This window comes from Neofelis nebulosa, chromosome 9 (assembly GCF_028018385.1).
Source record: "Neofelis nebulosa isolate mNeoNeb1 chromosome 9, mNeoNeb1.pri, whole genome shotgun sequence".
In the NCBI taxonomy this organism is placed as follows: Eukaryota; Metazoa; Chordata; class Mammalia; order Carnivora; family Felidae; genus Neofelis; species Neofelis nebulosa.
In genome coordinates this window covers 131,724,746-131,745,562 of record NC_080790.1, presented here as the reverse complement: position 1 = coordinate 131,745,562, position 20,817 = coordinate 131,724,746, and the positions used below count along the sequence as shown (strand labels likewise).

The 20,817-nt window shown below is 44.7% G+C and overlaps 1 protein-coding gene across 5 annotated transcripts in view; it reads left to right on the top strand.

Moving 5' to 3' along the window:
- The window catches only part of ZFP64 (ZFP64 zinc finger protein), a 93,786-nt gene that overhangs the window by 26,544 nt on the left and 46,425 nt on the right, over positions 1-20,817 (top strand). For 3 of the 5 annotated variants that reach the window (XM_058685989.1, XM_058685987.1, XM_058685985.1), the window contains one exon: positions 3,790-5,226. The exons of the other annotated variants lie outside the window; for them this stretch is intronic. In XM_058685989.1, the coding sequence (XP_058541972.1) occupies positions 3,790-5,072 (1,283 nt within the window). In that variant the 3' untranslated portion in view covers positions 5,073-5,226. Of the gene's footprint in view, positions 1-3,789; positions 5,227-20,817 lie in introns of those variants that run through there. 5 annotated transcript variants of the gene reach the window in all.

The window sequence follows — 20,817 nt, the reverse complement described above, 5'->3', positions numbered from 1 at the left end:
TTCTGAGTGGCTACAGGTGACAGTTTTACCAAATGTTTGCCATTGCTGCCCGGTCCCAAGGCCAATGCTACAGATTTTAGTTTTCTGTTACGGCAGCATTTTGTTTCTAGATACCGATATCCGTCTCAGCTATCTGTCGTCACAGTAATGCGGCATTAACAAAACCTCAGCAGATGTGACAACACGCCGTTTCTGTCCACATGCTGGGGATCAGCTGGGTGTCACCTCAGCAACTCTGATCTTGGCTGGATTCACTTAACGTGTCTGAGAATCTGCTCGCTGCGGGCTGTCCGTCCACTGGTCTTGGTTGCTGGAATCCAGCACTGCTCCACATTTCTGTCATCCTCCTCCTGGGACCAGGGCTGAGCCAGCCTTGATCTTCCCACGGCGACGGCTGATGGAGGTACAAGCTAGCAAATCCCAACGCACAAGCGCATTTCGAGCCATCACGCGGATCAAGCCCAGTTAACCTACCCTCAGCCAAAATCTAATGACGTGGTGTCGAGGGTCACGGCAGGTCGTCCTGCCCCTGTCGAGAGACCTTGCGTGATTCCACACGCGGCAAAGGTCGCAGCTACAGGGAGGGAGGAGAGGTGGCAAGATTTGGGACCGTTTTTGTAACCCGTTACAGCAGCTTAAGACATCGGCATAACTGGTGGTCAATGGGTGTCTTCAGAATTCCCCCCAGCCTAAGTGACAAGAGCCGAAGGATTCATATGTGAAAGGGTTCAGAATCATTTTCACTTAGAAAGATAAACTTACCGTTGATAGCAGCGTCTTCAAATTGGTGTAGAAAAGGTGAAGTCTCCAAGAATTTAAACGTGTGCCATGTATGCAAGGTCTCCCTAGAAGGTTCATTTCCCTTTGATAAATCTGCGGCACTTACGAGATTTTACAGAGAGTAAGATTAATAGGATTTGGTTTTTACCCTGCCATCACTTAGATTGGCTCCATCATCAGTGGCTTGCGCGGCAACGTAAACTTGAGAAAAGATCTGTCGGCTAAGATCTGTTGCTCATTCATTCGGCAACATTCATGAAGTCCCTGCTAGGTCCTAGACACCGTGAGGGTCCCATAGTGGGCAGAAATAAATGTAGTCATTAGCTTTGGAGAGCGTATGGCCCCGTGCATCTATTACTAACCAGGATGCCTCGGTTAAGAAATCTGTGGTTAAAGAAAAAAAAAAAAAGGAAGAAAGATGACAAAGGGATTTAGGACCTTTGCCTTCATATCAACAAGTGCTGTTAAGCTCTGCAACTCAGCTGTGAGATTTGGTTATCTGGTGTTTCTGGATTTCATCCCTCGCTGATGGCTTTAAAAAAAAAAAAAAAGGCAAAAAGACTGTCAGTCATTAGGGCAGGGATACGATTGGAAAACCTAGGAGACTTTTCTGAAGTAGAGAGTCTTACTCTGGGTCCACAGATGCCTCCACTCAGTGATGCATGAGTAGAATTTCAGTGGTCCGTGAACTTGGATGGGGGAAAAAACTCCACCTTCCTGTCACTTACTGTACTGAAATTCGCCGTGTCCTTCAATTACGAAAAAGGCAACTGGTGTCAGAATAGTGCCTATGACTTGTCGCCAGGAGAGATCACAGATCTTTTCAGGACGCTTGTTGTAGATAGATCGAAATATCACTTCCGCTCTTCTCTGTTTAGAAATTATTATAGTTCTAGACCCGCCGCTACATCTTATTCAATGCATTAATAAAGCAGAGGCATAGGGGCACCCGGCTGACTCAGTCGGTGGAGCGTGCGACCCTCGATCTTGGGGTCATGAGTTCGAGCCCCATGTTGGGTGCAGAGATCACTTTAAAAAAAAGATTTTAATAAAGCACACGACATTGCCATAGCGTGAATTTTTCCTTTTCATTTCTTAAGTAACTATTTCAAAATACTTGGTTTCTTTTGGATTCCTGTTGATTTTTATTTTAGTTTACTTTGTGTATTTAAGCAGTGTCCTAAGAAAGGGTCCGGGGGTTTCACTCACCTGCCAGAAAAGAGTTGATAGCATCAGAGAGGTTCAGCATAAAATTCCGAGGCGGGAGTCAGCAAGCTTTCCGTAAAAGGCCCAACAGTACATGTTTTAGGCTTTTCAGGCCATACAGTTGCTGAAACTGTATCAGCACGATTGCTGTCACAATTGTTCAGCTCTGCCTTTGGAGCATAAAGCCACAACTGTGCGTGGCTAGATTCCAATAAAACTTTATTTATAAAAACAGGCCGTGGGCTGGCTTTGGCCCACAGGCTGTAGCTTACCACTCCTGGTCCTAGAGCTTAGCGTGCACGATCTTGGGGGCGTGTAGTCCTACAAAGCATCGTTGAGGCTCAAGCCTCTCGGTTTTAAAGAAGCTTGTTAAATTTGCCCCCGGCCATCTTCACTCATTTGTATTTATGAATAAGCCGCTTATGGTGACGTTTTAGGCCTTATACCAAAAAGCCGGAACACGATTCCTTCTCTGAGTTTATGGCCTGAGAAGGCGCACATCAGTCCTATGCACAGATAATTGCCCGGCATCTAAGAATACCAGCCTTGGAGGCAGCCTGGGTTCGAATCCAGGCCCTGCTACGAACAAGTTACGTAGTCTGCCTGGGCCTCATCCGTACGGTAGTGTTAGGAATGATAGTGGTAATAGCCCCCACCTCATGGGAATGTTGGGAGCATCAAACGAGGCCATTCTTGTGGAGTGCTCAGCAGAGGGCCTGCCATCCTGGAAGCAACGGAAGAATGTCAGCTGCTACTTTGCTTGCTTAGCCCGTAAAATGGGCAGGGGCCACCCATTCGCGTGAGTTGTCAGTGCCTTAGATGATTTGGACGTGCCATTCATTGAGGAAATACATTTGGAATATCACGTGCACTCAGATGTTTGCAATTTCACTTTCCCCTACTCATCTTTCCGCGAACATGATTCAAAACAAAACAAAACAAAAATCGAGCAGCTGGATTCCGTAACTTCACAAGCAAAGAACGCAGCTGGCAATGTGGGATAAATAAATTTTGCGCGATAAACACGTCTTTGTTAATAAAACTCTGCACGAAGTGTAAGCTGGGCGTTTCGATCACTTTGTAAAAGACTATTCTTTTTTTTTTTTTTTTCAACGTTTTTTATTTTTATTTTTGGGACAGAGAGAGACAGAGCATGAACGGGGGAGGGGCAGAGAGAGAGGGAGACACAGAATCGGAAACAGGCTCCAGGCTCTGAGCCATCAGCCCAGAGCCCGACGCGGGGCTCGAACTCACAGACCGCGAGATTGTGACCTGAGCTGAAGTCGGACGCTTAACCGACTGTGCCACCCAGGCGCCCCTATAAAAGACTATTCTAATGAGTGAGTGCGGAGCTGATTCCCAGATGTGGCCTTGAACCCGTTACGCCACGTAACTCAATCGAAATCCACGGATTGTGCAAAGTTTCCGCAACTGTGAACCATTAACTAGCAGAGTGGGCACCTGAGCAAAATGAACGCTAGCTTGATTGCTTTAAAGAACAGAACTTATATTCACAAATACCCTCTTATTTGGGACAGTTGAATAGCTCTTTTCCATCTCCCGTTTTTCCCGTGGGGTTGGTCACGATCCTGGGGGTTCAGGTTTGGGGAAAGAAAAGAAGCCCCCGTCCCCCTCCCCCCCCCCCCCACTTTTTTTTTTCTCCCAGGGTCAGAAACTAGCAGCTGCGGTTAGAAGGTCTCCACCGCCCGCCTTGGTATAAGCGATTTTCTGGTGTGTGCTTCGGGGGGATCCGCTGTGGTTGTTGCCTGCCTGTTCTTATCGAAACTCACCTTGTGTTGACAGGGGACGCCCCCTTCCAGTGCTGGCTCTGTAGCGCCAAGTTCAAAATCAGCTCGGACTTGAAAAGGCACATGCGCGTGCACTCGGGGGAGAAGCCTTTCAAGTGCGAGTTCTGCAATGTCCGCTGCACCATGAAGGGCAACCTCAAGTCGCACATCCGCATCAAGCACAGCGGGAATAACTTCAAGTGTCCGCATTGCGACTTCCTGGGTGACAGCAAGGCCACCCTGCGCAAGCACAGCCGCGTGCACCAGTCGGAGCATCCCGAGAAGTGCTCGGAGTGCAGTTACTCGTGCCCCAGCAAGGCGGCGCTGCGCGTCCACGAGCGCATCCACTGCACCGACCGGCCCTTCAAGTGTCAGTACTGCAGCTTCGACAGCAAGCAGCCCAGCAACCTGAGCAAGCACGTGAAGAAATTCCACGCGGACGTGGTCAAGACCGAGGCCTTGGACAGGAAGGACTCGGGCCGCCAGAGCAGCCGGCAGGTGGCCAAGCTGGACGCCAAGAAGACTTTCCACTGTGATATGTGCGAAGCCTCGTTCATGCGCGAGGACTCGCTCCGCAGCCACAAGAGGCAGCACAGTGAGTACCACGAGAACAAGAACTCGGATGTGACCGTCCTGCAGTTCCAGATAGACCCCAGCAAGCAGCCGGCCGCGCCCCTCACCGTGGGCCACCTGCAGGTGCCCCTGCAGCCCGGCCAAGTGCCCCCGTTCAGCGAGGGGCGAGTCAAAATCATCGTTGGTCATCAAGTGCCGCAGGCCAACACCATCATCCAGGCCGCGGCCGCCGCGGTGAACATCGTGCCCCCCGCCCTGGTGGCACAGAACCCGGAGGAGCTCCCGGGGAACAGCCGGCTGCAGATTTTGCGCCAGGTCAATCTGATCGCCCCCCCCCAGCCCTCGGGGTGTCCGAGCGAGGCGGGCGCCATGACCCAGCCGGCTGTGCTGCTGACCGCTCACGACCAGGCCGACGGAGCCACTCTGCACCAGACTCTCATCCCCGCGACCCCAGGCAGCCCCCAGGAAGGCTCTGGCAACCAGACTTTTATCACCAGTTCGGGGATTACATGCACTGACTTTGAAGGCCTTAACGCTCTGATTCAGGAGGGGACAACCGAAGTGACCGTGGTAAGCGACGGAGGTCAGAACATCGCCGTGGCCACCACGGCCCCGCCTATATTCTCCTCCTCTTCCCAGCAAGAATTACCCAAGCAGACTTACTCCATCATTCAGGGGGGAGCCCACCCAGCCTTGCTCTGTCCGGCGGATTCCATACCAGATTAGAACTGAAAAGCCAAAAGAAAGGGGAAAAGAGGAAAGAGGAGTGACAAAACAGGAAGTCGTAAATAGAATTCTGTGAGAGGTTTGCTCTTAATGTTTTTAAGGATTGTTGTGAAACCCCTCCCCTCGTAATAAATTGTAATTTTATACTGCTTAACTATAATTTTTTAATGCTGTAATAATAACTTTGAGGTCACCTCTGAATCGCCGTGTTATTTAGCTGTTGTAGGATTCTTAAATGTTCCCAAGATGATTCCAGTTAGGGGTTGGAATTAAATGCAGTGAGTCGTGAGTACATTTGTTTTGTCCAGCTTGATTTCCCAGTTCTGAGAAGGGTTTTTTCCAATCTCATTAAATTTGTGTACGAGATGGGACTTCCCGACCTCTCTTAAGTTACGGTTCTGAGATTCTCCTTCGAGTTTGGGCCATTAGTGTTTTAGTACGTGGATACCAATCTATTGGCGTGAGGACCATTTTCTACATAATGTTACATGGATACTGGACACCCCCCCCCCCGCCCTCCACCAAAAAAAAAAAAAAATGTTTAGTGCTAATCAGAAAAAAAAGGAATGGTTTCCTAATAAATTGATATGTGAGTAAAATATACTGAATGTTAATGATTCTTTAGAGCCACAGTATGACTGGGGCATGATGGGTGTGAATTATCCTATGACTAAAGAGAATTTGAAGAAGCAAATGTTTTTAGACCCCTGATAAATATTACACAAACATACCAGTCAACTTAAGTATGCATGGTGTCCAAAGTGACCCAACTGTACAGCATTTCGAAACCTGAGATTGATGAACCTGACGTTTCTGTTTAGATGCAAATGTGATGTGAGTTCCTACTTACGTTTAGGATAGTTTTCTTGGATGCGATTGTTTCAAATATCAACACACGTGCAGTCCCAGGGACCAGATGAGTGGGACTGGGAAAGTACCTAGGGTTTTCGAAAGCGCAGGCTCTATGATGGAAAGGGAAATTTAAAGGTTATTGTTTTGGATTGAAATGCTGTTCGATCAGTAGGTGGCACCAGAGAGCAAGCTAGAATCACTCAGGCTTCCACCCAAAGACATGAACTTCCGGGTGGTTACCTCTAATTTCCAGCCTTTAGCATGATCTTCAGCTCATGTTGGGCTCTTAGTATATACTGAACGAATGAAACATGCTCTCACAGAGTGTCAGCAAGGATTGGGGAGGAGAGGAAGGTTCTCTTGTGAGAGAAACACATTTACAATGTTAGAAAAAACACATTTTTTAACTTTATTTAAGATTTATTTATTTATTTGAAGACTTATTTATTTTTGAGAAAGAGAGTACAAGCAGGGAAGGGGCAGAGAGAGGGGGACAGAAGATCCGAAGCAGGCTCTGCACTCCCAGTGTGGAGTCCTGTATGGGGCTCAGACCCATGAACCATGAAACCACGGCCTGAGCCAAAATCAAGAGTCGGATGCTCAACCGACTGAGCCACCCAGGTGCCCCCAAAACACTTTTTTTCCAGAGTCCTCATTACTTTGACTTTCCTGGCGCACAAAGTTCTCATGCGGATCAGCTCACTTTTGTATAAAGATATTACCCTCCCCCCCTTTTTCTCTGCCAATAACAAACTTAGGAAATACACACAATGGTGATGCAGAAACCTTCAGGGTTTGCCTGTTGGAAATAGGAAAGTCAGCTTCCCTTAGGAAATAGCTATAGAGTTTGAGCTTTCTTTGATCCTTAATATTTGAACATAATTCTGAAGGTTCTGGGATGGTGGGGTTGCCACAATTTATTTTCCTATTAGCAATGGATATACTGAGCCACTAACCATGATTTGGTAAGAAATTGAAAAAGTTTCCAGCATACTATGTTAATATTTTAATAATTTCACTGCTTTAGAATTCTTGCTTACAGCTCTTTAGCCTACTATTTAGCTAGGGGCACCTGAGTGGCTCAGTTGGTTGAGCATCTAACTTCAGCTCAGGTCACGATCTCACGGTTCGTGGGTTCGAGCCCCGCATCGGGCTCTGCACTGACAGTAGGGAGCCTGCTTGGGATCCTCTCTTTCTGCCCCTCCCCCACTCATCCTTTTTCTCTCTCTCTCTCAAAATAAGTAAACTTAAAAAAAATAAATAACTATGTAGCTATTCAGTTTTATCCGGGAAACTTCTTCGAACTTCGAACAACTTCACGAACTTGTTTTCTATCTCTTTCTTTTTTTTCCCAGAATGCCCCCTTTTCTTTTTCAACTTTTTATTAAAGAGGTTTTTTTTTCCCCTGATTAGAAATGCAGTGTACATTCAAGGTAGAAAAGATGTGAAACACATATTATTTTTGAAAATTAAAGTTGCTAGGGGCATCTGGGTGGCTCAGTCGGTTAAATGTCCGACTCTTGATTTGGGCTTAGGTCATGGTCTCCCAGTTCATGGGATCAAGCTCCGCATGCTTGGGATTCTCTCTCTCGCCCTCTCTGCCCCTCCCCTGCTCGTTCACTTGTGTGTTCTCTCTCTCCCTCTCTCTCTCTCTCTCAAAATAAATAAACATTTTTTTAAAAAATTAAAAGTTACTAGTATTCTTACCACCCAGACATAAAAATTGTGACCATTTTGATGGATTTTCTTTTTTGATGGACTTCCTTTGTTTCTATGTTTATGTATGGTATGCCTTCCACTCCAGTTATAGAGTTGGGTTTGAACTGAACATGCTGTTTTCTGTTTATATGCTCTCTTTCTTTTTAAATCTTTGCACCTTGCCTGGCTGCTGCCCTCTATATACACATATACATGGCTGCGCGCGCGTGCATATTTGGATTTTTTTTGTAACAAACCGCAACAGCAAAATGTGTTCCTTGCAACAAACTATCTATAGAATGGTACAAAAACCAAGCCAATCATCTCCAGCCCCCTTCCTATTCTCATCCTACCCAAGGTTAGTAATGTTAAGTTTTCTCTGTGTTCATACTAACATACCTAGGCTCAAAAACTAACACAGAAAAGTTTTTTTTCCTATTTTTCTCGTAATTGTATCACACTATGTATATTTCTCTGTAAGTTGCTCTTACGATGCTGTGTGTTAACAGTGCTGCAGGTGAATACAGCTATCTCTAACTTTCTGCTTAAGCCAAAGGTAGTAGGATGAACATACCACACATTATTCGACCATCTCCCTACTCGTGGGCGTGCAGGTTGCTCCGTTTTCGTTTGCCGTCACAAACGGCAGCGGTAAACGTCCTACTGATCGCTCACGTTCAGTTGTGCTTTCGGAGTTTCAGCGAGTGGCCGTGGCTGCTACTTGCATAGTTTGAGATTACTCTTTCGACACGGTAGTCTCACGCGTGGTGTGCATCCCCACCATCACCAATCCTGGGTGTTAGCAATCTTTCCAAGTTTTGTCAAGCTGGCGAGGGAAATGAGCCATCTGGTCTGTGTGCGTTTCGCCAGCTGGTGTTTTCATCTGCCTTTCTGTGGCGCCTCTATATAGACTTGTTGGTGATTTGCATTTCTCTTGTCTGTGAACCTTAAACGCATCCTCCCTCACTTTCCTCCTTGGATTGTTGGGCACTGGAGACACGAACCCCATGTCTGTCACATATTGCTGAGTTTCCTTCCCTCCTGTCCTCTGTCTGGGGACTGTTCTTGCAATGCCATCACCATACAAAAAAAAAAAAACTATCTTTTTCTATAGTCAGAATCTTCTGTGCTTCACTTGTGGCTACTGTTTTATCTAGGACAAGTCCTCTCTTCCCCTGAGATGAAAAAAGGGTTTTTTTCCTTTAATATTTTTGTGGTGTGTTTTTAGTTAGCAATTTACTGCAGCAAAAATTCCTAGCTATGCCCATAGGACATGGGAATTTGGTGGCTCACACGTGCAGGACCATTTGTTAAATAAGATATTCTTTTCCTCGGAACGGAAATCCTAATTTCACCTGTAGACCAAGTTCTCGAATACACTTGGATCTGTTTCTGGAAACTCTGATTTGTCTCACTGATCTTTAATGTCTTTTCTGGTTTGCCGGCAGCACAGACTTTATTATATTAGCTCTAAGATAAGCCTTACTGTCTTTTAGAATCACAAACCCTCCCTCAGCTATTCTGTTCCAAGATTTTCTTAGCGATTCTTAGATATTCTTTCTTCCAAATGAGCTGTTGTTTGTTTGTACTATACAGTATTTCTCAGCTCCCCTCCCCAGGAAAGAAACCTTTTGAGAATTTTTATTAGAAATGTGTTGGGGCGCCCGGGTGGCTCAGTCGGTTAAGCGTCTGACTTCAGTTCACGTCCTGATCTCACGGTCCGTGAGTTCGAGCCCCGTGTCGGGCTCTGGGCTGACAGCTCAGAGCCTGGAGCCTGTTTCAGATTCTGTGTCTCCCTCTTTCTCTCTCCTCCCCCGCTCATGCTCTGTCTCGTCTCAAAAATAAATAAACGTTAAAAAAATTAAAAAAAAAAAAGAAATGTGTCAATGTGATATTGCACCTATAAACAGAATGACTTTTTAAAACATGTTAACTCTTACACCCAAAAGCCTTTATTCAAATCCTGTGGTAACCGTTATTCAATAAAATCATATGGTGGCTCAGCCAGTTAAGCGTCGACTTAGGCTCAGGTCATGATCTCATGATTTGTGAATTCGAGCCCCACATCGGGCTCTCTGCTGTCAGCACAGGGCCCGCTTCGGATCCTCTGTCCCTCTCTCTCTCTCTCTCTGCCCCTTTCCCGCTCATGCTGTCTCTCTCTCAAAAGTCAACATTAAAAAAATAATAATAATAAGTAAAAATAAAATCTTTTAAAAAATCGTATTAATTGACAGTATTAGAAACTCTGGGTTTCCCATATATATAATTTATGATGGTCATAATACAGTCATCTCATTTCTAGGTTCTTTCATCTTGTAATATTTCTGCTACTTTGTTTTCTGGTCCAGTTCTTTCATCTTGTAATATTTCTGCTACTTTGTTTTCTGGTCCAGCTGCAATTAGCCTGAGCCTCCAAGAAAAGGTGATACAGCTGACATCTTCCTGTGTCTCCAATTGGAACGTGAATGGCTTCAGAATTTCCCCGCTTAATATAATATACACTGTTCTTTTGAGCGGTAGTTTTTCCAGCACTTTGGTCACTTTGTTCTGCACTTTTCACTTAGAGTTTTTATCAGGGTAGTTTGCTGAATGTTGTCAAATATCTTTGGAGTGTCTTGACATAGCTTTTTGGGGTTTGCACGTAAGTACGCGGATGTAGTGAATTCGTATAGCCTGGTCCTGAATCGCCTTGCGTTCCCAGAATGAGCCATCTCGGGCACATTGGCTGAGTCTTGTAACACACTGCTCGGTTGCATTTACTGTGTTTCACTTGGAAGTTCTAGAACTCTAACCATAAGCGCCATTGATCTCTGGGTTTCTTTTTTGTGCTCATATTTGCTTGTTCTGGTAGGTGATGCTACTCTGAAGATAAATTGGCACTCTTTCCTTCTTTTTCAGGGACTTAGCAATAATTTTGCTATCTCGGGAATGATCTGTTTACTGTGTGGGCTGCAAGCCCTTTTTCGTTGCACGTCCTTAACAAAACTTCCCAACTTTTTCTACAGTTACCAGTCTGTGCAGGTTTTATAGCCCTTGTGGCTCGATTTTGGTCATTTATATTTTGCAAAAGAAAAATCATTCACTCTGCTCTAGCTTTCAAGTCGCCAGCTCTATAATTCTGTTCAACATCCTCTTAAAATTATTTTTAAATCTTCGGCATTTGGGGGAGATCTATCAGCTTTCTTTTTTTTTTAATTTTTTTAATGTTTATTTATTTTTGAGAGAGAGAGAGAGAGAGAGAATGCGAGTGGGTTAGGGGCAGAGAGAGAGGGAGACGCAGAATCCGAAGCAGGCTCCAGGCTCTGAGCTGTCAGCACAGAGCCCAATGCGGGGTTTGAACCCAGGACCCGCAAGATCATGACCTGAGCCAGAGTTGGATGCTTAACCAACTGAGCCTCCCAGGCACCCCACCAGCTTTCTTATTGCTACTGGTTTCTAGGGGGTGTTTCTGTTTTTGTTTTGATTTTTTTTTTTTTTTTGTATTTTCAGTATGCTCCTCAGTTTGCCAAAGGGATTATCTGTTGTCCACTTGTATTAAAGTAAAAGTAAAAATATTAGAGTAAAAGCTTTTGCTTTTATTTACTTGCCTTACCCTCCTCCATTTTATTATTTTCTCTTTTCTCTTTATTCATTCGTTTTCCTACTTTTCTTTCCGTTTAGTTGGTTCCTCTAATTTCCTGAGCATTCACTTCTTTTCAGCCTTTCATAATGAAAGCATCGAAAGCTATGTATTTTCCACGGTGACTTCGCCTCTGTTAAAAAGATAATCTTTTAAAGGGTTTAAATCAGGACTGTCACAGATGACAGTCACACGTGACGTGACACAAACATAAAATATTCATGAGTGAAACATAACGAAAATATTAACGAGGGCATTGGTTTCCACAGGTGTGAAGGAGAATTCGGTGCACGTACACTCACATACCCGATCAGAAATGTTACAGTGAATTCACAGACACGGGCACCACTGCTCAGTGTCTCGTGGGCAAAAGCCACTGCATTCCACCTGACAAAGTGCCTTTGCATTCCTGTGGATGAGGTATTTGCGTTATCATACGTTCCTGTGACTCACAAAGTTGCCAAATATCTCAAAACCAACAAAAGGCACTAACCTGTCGAGAATTCGGTAACCAAAAGCTGGGAACAGACAGGATACCCAGCAATCATTTTTGCCTATTTCGGGGTCTTCCAGAAATGTCCATGATGTCCATATCCCTGTAGATTTTTTTTTTTTTTTAGTTTATTTACTTATTTTTGAGAGAGACAGAGAGAGTACGAGTGGGGGAGGGGCAGAGAAGGTGGGAGAATCCCAAGCAGGCCCCAGGCTGTCAGCGCAGAGCCTGATGTGGGGCTCAGACTCACAAACCATGCAATCGTGACCAGAGCCAAAACCAAGAGTCGGACACTTCAACCGACTGAGCTACCCGGGCGTCCCCCTATAGATTCTTATATGAAGTATCCTTCTTTCCTAAATTTCTAGATGCTTTGTCATTTCAATTTTAGGGTGGGTTGCTTGTTTTGGTGGGTTGTCGGAACTGAATCCAAGGGTTTATACAGAGATTCATTTCTTATTTTTCGAGTATTTACAATTTGTGAAACTGTGTTTTGGATTATAGCTTCTGATGTTCAGAATGAGTGTGTGATCTGTGAAATATATGCTTTTTGTAATTTATTAGTTTTCTTTAAGGCCATGCACGTGCCCAGGTTTTGCTTGGACTGGCGGGTTATCTGTGAAGTAAGCATAGTGACTGAGCTATTCAGTTCCTCTAATCCTCTCTCAGTTTTTGTCTATTTGATAGATTTTGAAAGAAGTAATTTTATTTATTTTTTTAAATCTTTATTTTTGAGAGAGAGAGTGTGTGTGAGCAGGGGAAGGGGAGAGACAGAGGGAGATACAGCATCCAAAGCAAGCTCCAGGCTCTGAGCTGTCAGCACAGAGCCTGACTCGGGGCTCGAACTCACAAACCGCGAGATCATGACCTGAGCTGAAGTTGGAGGCTTAACTGACAGAGCCACCCAGGCGCCCCTTAACCAAGCCTTTCTTATAACTACTAGGGTGTTTTGCTTTATTGTACTTTGCCCTGTGTCACTTTTTTTTTTTTAATGTTTATTTATTTCTGAGACAGAAAGAGACAGAGCATGAGTGGGGGAGGGGCAGAGAGAGAAGGAGACCCAGAATCCGAAGCAGGCTCCAGGCTCCGAGATGTCAGCACAGAGCCCGACGCAGGGCTCGAACCCAAGAGCCGTGAGATCATGACCTGAGCCGAAGTCGGTCGTTCAACCGACTGAGCCCCCAGGTGCCCCATTGCCCTATGTCGTTTGCAGAGTACAAGTTTATGGTTGTTGTATATTCCTTGTCAATTTTACCTTTTTTCCTTTCCTATACCAGTTCTTTCCATTCAGTAGCTTTTGACCTTAAATTATAATATTATATATTATATTATAATATCATAATAATATTCTAAGTCCTATTTTATATTTATTTACCTGTGCCTGGCTTACTTTTGCCTACTCTGTTATTTAATATCTTTCTTTTATCAGCTTCCTTTTTTCTTTGGTAGGAGAATTATCATTCGTACATTCACTACTGTCTTATTGAATATTTTGTTTATTAAACTTTGTGATTTTTCTCCCTTTTCCTTTTTAGCTTTTCTCTTTTCTCTTGAAAGTTCTTGCAAACGTCTCTGTTCTGCTAACAGTTACTTTCCAAGCTTTACGGATCATTTTTATTTTTTTTATTTTTTTTTTTTTAATTTTTTATTTTTGGGACAGAGAGAGACAGAGCATGAACGGGGGAGGGAGAGAGAGAGAGGGAGACACAGAATCGGAAACAGGCTCCAGGCTCTGAGCCACCAGCCCAGAGCCTGACACGGGGCTCGAACTCACGGACCGTGAGATCGTGACCTGGCTGAAGTCGACTGCGCCACCCGGGCGCCTGGGGGGCTCAGTCGGTTAAGCGTCTGACTCTTAATTTCAGCTCAGGTCATGATCTCGTGGTTCATGGGATTGAGCCCCATGAATGGCTCTGTGCTGACAGCATGGAGCCTGCTTGGGATTCTCTCTCCCTCTCTCTGCCTCTCTCTCTCTGCTCCCCCCCATTAAATAAATAAATATTTAACTTAAAAAATACATAAATTTACATTTCTCTATTGCTGTCTCAAATATAAATATTAACCATGCCCCAACCTCCCCCAAAAAACCTCCTCCCCCATGACAGGGGACCCTTGGACTTCATGTCTTCCAAAAACCCCCTCCCCAAATCCTGAGTTTTGCCGAGACAGTCCATGAGTTTATTTCCAAGCTTTTGTTAAGATTTGTCCTGTGGTTTGTCTCAATTCCCGCATTATTATCACCCACTTACATTTGGCCAAAGATGACAATGGTCATTGTTTGCCATCATTTCCTATATTACTCTTCCTCTTCCCCTCTTTCACATCTTTACTCTGATCCTTATTCCGTTAAGAGTGCTTTCTTGAGTATGTTTTTCAGAACGGGCACCTCAGTGGGCATTCCCCTGGTCCTGGCAGATGAAAGATAGCTTTGGACATAGGATTCTTTTCTCTCCAGTGATCTTTGAAGTCTGTTCTAGTGGAGATGAAAGGTTTGATACTGATCTCATCCAATTCACAGATGCCCTAGATCCAGGGACCAGCCACGCTGAGACAAAATGTCAGTGTCACTAGGGGAAGACGTGGAAACTCACCTCACTCCCCTCGCCCAATCAGAGTGACAGAACCAGTCTGTCACTGAAGCTTCCAGAATAGGGGGACCCGAAGGGCTTGGACGTGGCAAATGTTACGATCTAGAAAAATTTTTTGTCGCGTGTGCCCTCCTACTTCTCAGCAACAAAAGTAGGGTTATCTCATTTGAAATTTGCATTTTTTTATTCCCTATGACCATGCAGCTCCTAGCTTTTTTTTTTCTAACTGAAGTATAATTGACACAGAATATTATAGTAGTTTCAAGTATGATTTGTTACATATATATTACATATACATACGTATACCTTACATATGTAATATACATATATATTACAAAATGAGCCCCAATGTAAGTTACCATCCATCACTAGACAAAGTTTTTACAGTATCGCTGACTGTATTGCCTATGCTGTACGTTACATCCCCCTGCTTATTTATTTTCTAACCAGAAGGATGTGCCTCTTACTCCCTTTCACCTAATTTGCCCATCTCCCCACCCACCTGCCATCCAGCAACCATCAGTTTCTTCTCTGTATTTATGAGTGTGTTTTGTTTGTTCATTTGCTTTGTTTTTCAGATTTCATATGTAAGTGAGATCATATGGTATTTGTCTTTCTCTCTCTGACCTCATCTCCCTTAGCAGACGACCCTCTAGACCCATCCATGTTGCCGCAAAGGGCAAGCATTCGTTTTTTTTATGGCTGAGTAATATTCACATATGAATTTATCCATTCATCTATTGATGGACACTTAGGCTGCTTCCATGACTTGGCTGCTGTAAGTAACACTGCGATAAACGTGAGGATACAGATATCTTTTCGAGCTAGTGTGTTTTTCATCTTCTTCGGACCAATACCCACATGGTGGCTCAATTTTCAGTTTTCTTAAGGAAACTCCACAGTGTTTGCCATGGTGGCCACACCCATTTGGCTAGAGCTCCAAGCTTTAAACATTTTTTTTTCTACATCAGATCATCACTAGAAATAACTTGGGGGGGGGGAGGCGGGGGGCACCTGGCCGGCTCAGTCGGAGGAGCATGTGACTCTTGATCTCGGGGTCATGAGTTCGAGTCCCACATTGGGTGTGGAGATTACTTAAATAAATAAACCTTAAAAAAATTTTTTTTCTATTGGGATGTGGTAAACTACATAAATATATTATACATTTTGATAAGTAATTATTAAAGATAAGCAAAATCTTACTGGTAATATATATCTTGATGAGCTAGATAGGCCTACTTTTTTTTTAATTTTTTTTGTTAATGTTTTATTTATTTTTGAGAGAGACAGAGCATGAGCGGGGGAGGCGCAGAGAGAGAGGGAGATCCAGAATCCAGAGCAGGCTCCAGGCTCCGAGCTGTCAGCACAGAGCCCGACACACTTGAAGTCACAAACTGTGAGATCATGACCTGAGCCAAGGTCAGACACTCAACCGACTGAGCCACCCAGACTCCCCAGATAGGCCTACTTTTTAAATCAGCTTATATATCCTTGATGAATGTTACCTTTCTCAAAAAAAAAATTTTTTTTTACCAACTGCTGGAATAAGATACATGTAATTTTCAGTTATTCTCTTTTTAATTGGTGTAAACCCTGAGAAGTCTCTTTCATATAAGGATATGGAAACAGAAATTGTATTGTTATAGTGATGCTTCTCAATTATTTTAATGCCTTCTGAATTACATGCCAGAAAATCACATAATGATTGATCCTAACTAATTGGGTCCATTTGGGTAAAAGCAAAGAGGTGAAAACCACCTTCTCAACACTGACACCGTAAGTGCCCACATTTTGTCCTTTTTTTTATTCTGGCATCCCAGAGATTTTACAGCCCTGTGCGTTGATTCAGTACAGATTATTCATGATGAGTTCTCAAATGATCAAGGTTAGGAAAAAGTACACACAGAAATCAAGGATCTGAGAATTGATTTCCTCCATCAATCCCATAAACCTCTTGAAAAACCTTTGCTTACTCCCGAAACACAAGAACCTTACCTGAAGTCTCTGTCCCTAGAGCGGTGGTTCAGCTCTAACTTTCCGTGTAAAGAGCCAGACAGCAAATATTTTCAGCTCTGTGGACCACACAGTCTTTGTTACGACTATTCAACTCCGCCACGTATCCTGGGAGCCGTAGACAGTACATAAAGGAGTAAGTGTGGCTGTGTTCCAGTAAAACTTTACTTATGGGCATCGAAATCTGAATCTCATAAAATTTTCACATGTCAGGAAATACCCTTTTCCTTTTGTATTTTTTTTTCAGCCATTCAAAAAAACTGTGAAAAACCGTGCTTAGCTTACGGGTCCCGCAAAAAACAGGTGCTGGACCATAGGTTGCCAACCCTTGATCTGGACCCTGCGCATTGTAGGTGCATAATAAATATTTATTAAATAAATGGCAGTAATGATTTTCAGCGGTAAAAGCTGAGATTTCTTGACCCACGATGTGCCACCCCCAGGCTGAATGCTGTACGCAATAATCTCATTTAATGCTCCACCCATGAGGGCAGTAGTGTTATCCCTCACATTGTGCTGGGAAGGATGTATTTCTCAACGGGCCTGGTGTGTGTAAGAATCAGCTGAAAAAATGTGCTTTAAGTGCCCACGGACACAGCCCAGCTGCAGAAACTCCAATACGGTGCCTCTGGACAGGTCCTGATAATCTGTATTTTAAATCTAGCACCTCTGGGAGGTGCCTGGGTGGCTCAGTCAGTTAAGTGTCTGGCTCTTGATTTCGGCTCAGGTCATGATCTAGCTCGTGGTTTGTGGGTTCGAGCCCCACATCGGGCTCTGCGCTGACAGTGCGGAGCCTCCTGGGGATTCTCTCTTTCCTTCTCTCTCTCCCCCTCCCCTGCTTGTGCTTGCACTCTTTCTCTCTCTCTCTCTTAAAATGAGTAAATAAACATAAAAAAAAAAGAAAATCTAGCCCCTCTGGGGATATTTCTGATCCAGGCAGTTGTGAAACATCAAGGTATAGAACCAGAGATTCAGAGAAGGTAAGAGACCTTCCCCAGGTCACACAGCCGTTAGCCCTAAGAAGTTTCAACCTAGAGCCAACACTCAAGTGGCCTGCCCTCGTTCTAATCAGTGTGTTTTTGCTGGTCAGGACCTTCAGCCCGCTTGCTAAATCAGGGCTTGTTTGCAGGAATCCATGGGCAGAGGGACCTTCGTGGGATACTAAGTGAGACTGGGCAGGCTTTCCTGGCGTGCCCACCGAGCCCACCCCCAGATGTGAATGACCGATCTAATTTTGTTGCGCCTTAGTTTACAGTATGATTCGGGGAACTCAGAGTTCGCCTCTTTGCGGTGAACCCGGGCACACCCAAATGCCTCCGTGTCGTATTTGCACTTATTCCGCCCGGCCGAGCAGAGCTGGTGAATGCACACCTGTACTGTGACACGAGTTCTCTCGAGGAGATCAAGAACCCAAGGGCTGTGTCCTGGAACACGGTGACTGCGTGCATCCTAGCTACTGAACGCTTTTTCTTTTCAGTAACTCATCCTTTCCGGTTTGGGCTTCGGAAGAATTCTCCTTGGAGAAGTAAAAACGAAATGCTTGCAACTGAAATTTCTCTTCAATCCATTAGCCAGATTTGGATCTTTGGGAACGATTTCAGTAGAGACTAAAAGCGCCAGTGGTTTTCTCCTCCACCCCTCCTGGTTCCTTCAGTGCTGTGCTGCTGTCCTTTCTGGAGGTCAGAAATTATCTGAGGTCGGGGCACCTGGGTGGCTCAGCTGGCTAAGCGTCGGACTCTTGGTCTCGGCTCAGGTCACGATGTCACAGTTCGTGAGTTCGAGCCCCACGTCAGGCTCTGCACTGACAGCATGGAGCCTGTTTGGGATTCTCTCTCTCTCTGTCTCTCCCTTTCTCTCTGCCCCTCCCCTGCTTATACTCTAAGTCTCTCTCTCAAAGTAAATAAAGAACACATTAAAAAAAGAAAAGAAATTATCCGAGGTGGTCTGAGGAACCAGATTCAACCCCGTAGGGGTTTCCCACCACGGGACTCCCGCTCTTAGGCCACGAACGACAGGTTCAACAAGCACAGGCTGCAAAGGGTGAACTCTCCTTTAAACCAACCCTTCACTTTTTTTTTTCTAATCTTTTTTAATGTTTATTCATTCTTTGAGAGAGAGAGTGAGTGGGGGAGGGGCAGAGAGAGAGGGAGACCCAGCATCGGAAGCAAGCTCCAGGCTCTGAGCTGTCAGCACAGAGCCCGACGCGGGGCTCAAACTCACGAACCGTGAGATCGTGACCTGGCTGAAGGCAGACGTTTAACTGACTGAGCCACCCAGGCGCCCCGACCCTTCACTCTTGGAAATGGTCTCTCACCACTTATTTCTGTGCTTCCAGTAAGATGGGAAAACAGAGTGAGACAGAGGTCACGTGACTCGCCCAAGGTCCCTCTGCTGGTGACTGGCCTGATGGCCCCTGAGCCCAGCCCACTTCATACATCATCACTTCCTTCCCCAGCCCTGAGTACCCGGCTAGTGGCTAACGCTCAGAGCCAAGATTACCTTTTTCACTCTGTTTGGTTTAGCTTTCTAATTTCGCTTGGTGCCTCTGACTTCATCCTGTTATGAGAGCAAATCAGGGCCCCCCCAAAAGTCCCCAAAACAGAGAACACAGGCTCCCAGAAAGGTAACAGTCTAATATTGATTTATTAAGAACCAGCAAGGCCACATTGCTATTGTCCTGGGTTGTGGGTACTTTTCCCCTACATAAGCCCCCTTCCCACACACACACACACACACGCACACATTTAAAATTATATTTTACAACTGTGTGGGTATAAAGATGGATGAGCCAGGCTGGATCATATTAAATATATTTTCTTTTGATTTCTGAAGCACTTTCATGGACTCTGAGCATCATGCCCACTGAGCTTAATGGAAAAGTCAGCCCCGGGGCTGGGAGATTATAACCAACATGAGAAATGCAAGAGAAGGTTCGTTCTACAGGGAGAAGACGTGGGTTGGGCAGAAAGATACTCACTTGTATTTGTTTTGCCCTAGTTTAGTTTATTTTTTTTTACAAAAGCGTTATTAAGACAATATTCATATACCAGACAGTTCACCCTTGAAACTGTATAATTTTAAATTTTGTTTAACGTTCATTTATTTTTGAGAGAGAGGAAGAGCGTGAGCCAGGGAGGAGCAGAGAGAGAGGGAGACACAGAATCCGAAGCAGAGCCCGACACGCTTGAACTCACAAACCGTGAGATCATGACCTGAGCTGAAGTCAGATGCTTAATCGACCGAGCCACCCAGGTGCCCCCACCCTTGAAACTGTATGATTTAACAATTTTTAGTATATTCACTAACATTGTGCAACCATTACCAGTATGTAATTGCGGAACATTTTCGATACCCCAAGAAGAAACCCCGGCTCCGTAGGAATCACTCTCCGTTCCTCCCTCTTCCCAGCCTCTGGCAACCACAAATCTGCTTTCTGGCTCTACGTTTTTGCCTTTTCTGAGCATTTCACATCCCTGGAATCATACCATACGGGATCTTTTGCGACTGATGGCTCTTATTCAGCGTAACGTTGTCAACGTTCGTGTTGTAGGATGTATCAGTGCTGAATAGTATTCCACTGTCTGGACAGGCCACGTTTTGTTTATCTGTTCACCAGTTGGTGGAAATTTAGGTTGCTTTCCTATTAGCCCTTGTTTGTAAGATATTCATATATTCAGATTTTTCGAATTATTTGTGAACTTTGATCATGATACCCGCTGCGTATTGTGCAACTACTCTGGGTCAGTCACACTAATTCAGTGAACGTCCCCAGCAGCCCCTTAAGGAGCTGTTATTACCCTCCCCATCTTAGAGCTGATGAGATTGAGCGATAGAAAGGGTAAGCAGCTGACCCCGGGTCCCACGGCTAGTTGATTTGATTTGATTTGATTTGAATCACACAGTGATTCAGATCTTCTTCTGGAGCCAGAATCCCGCGTCGGAAATCCAGTAAACAGCAGGGCACATCCGTCCGCCTTCGCTTGAACACAAAGACAGAGCAGTAGATACGAGCCCAGGGGCCAACATGAAAATGGGAGGGCATGGCAGGGGGATGGGACATTTCTCGCTCAGATGAGTAGGACAGGTGGAGGTGGCGGGCCAAGGAGGTGCTCCGTTCTCCTACTAAGCTAACGTCCATTGAGCACTCATTGCAGGCCAGGTACTTACTAAGCATTTAACTGCCGCCTCCTACCACCCACTCCCCCGAAATCAAGAATGGACCAGAAGAAAGCTCCGAAGTTTCTTCCGGCAACAACATTGGCATCCCTGAGCCCCCAGGAAATACATCCCTCCATACTCATATCGTATTTCCTTTTTTTTTTTTTTTTAACAAAGATACATTTATTCGTATTTTTAAAACATGGTTTCTTAGGATAGTCAAGATTTTTTTGGACGGAAAAAATTACAAGTCGAGTGGTACTTTTGACTATTCTTCCTGACATCAATCTCTTTTTTTTTTTTTTTTTTTTTTTTTCCAAAAAT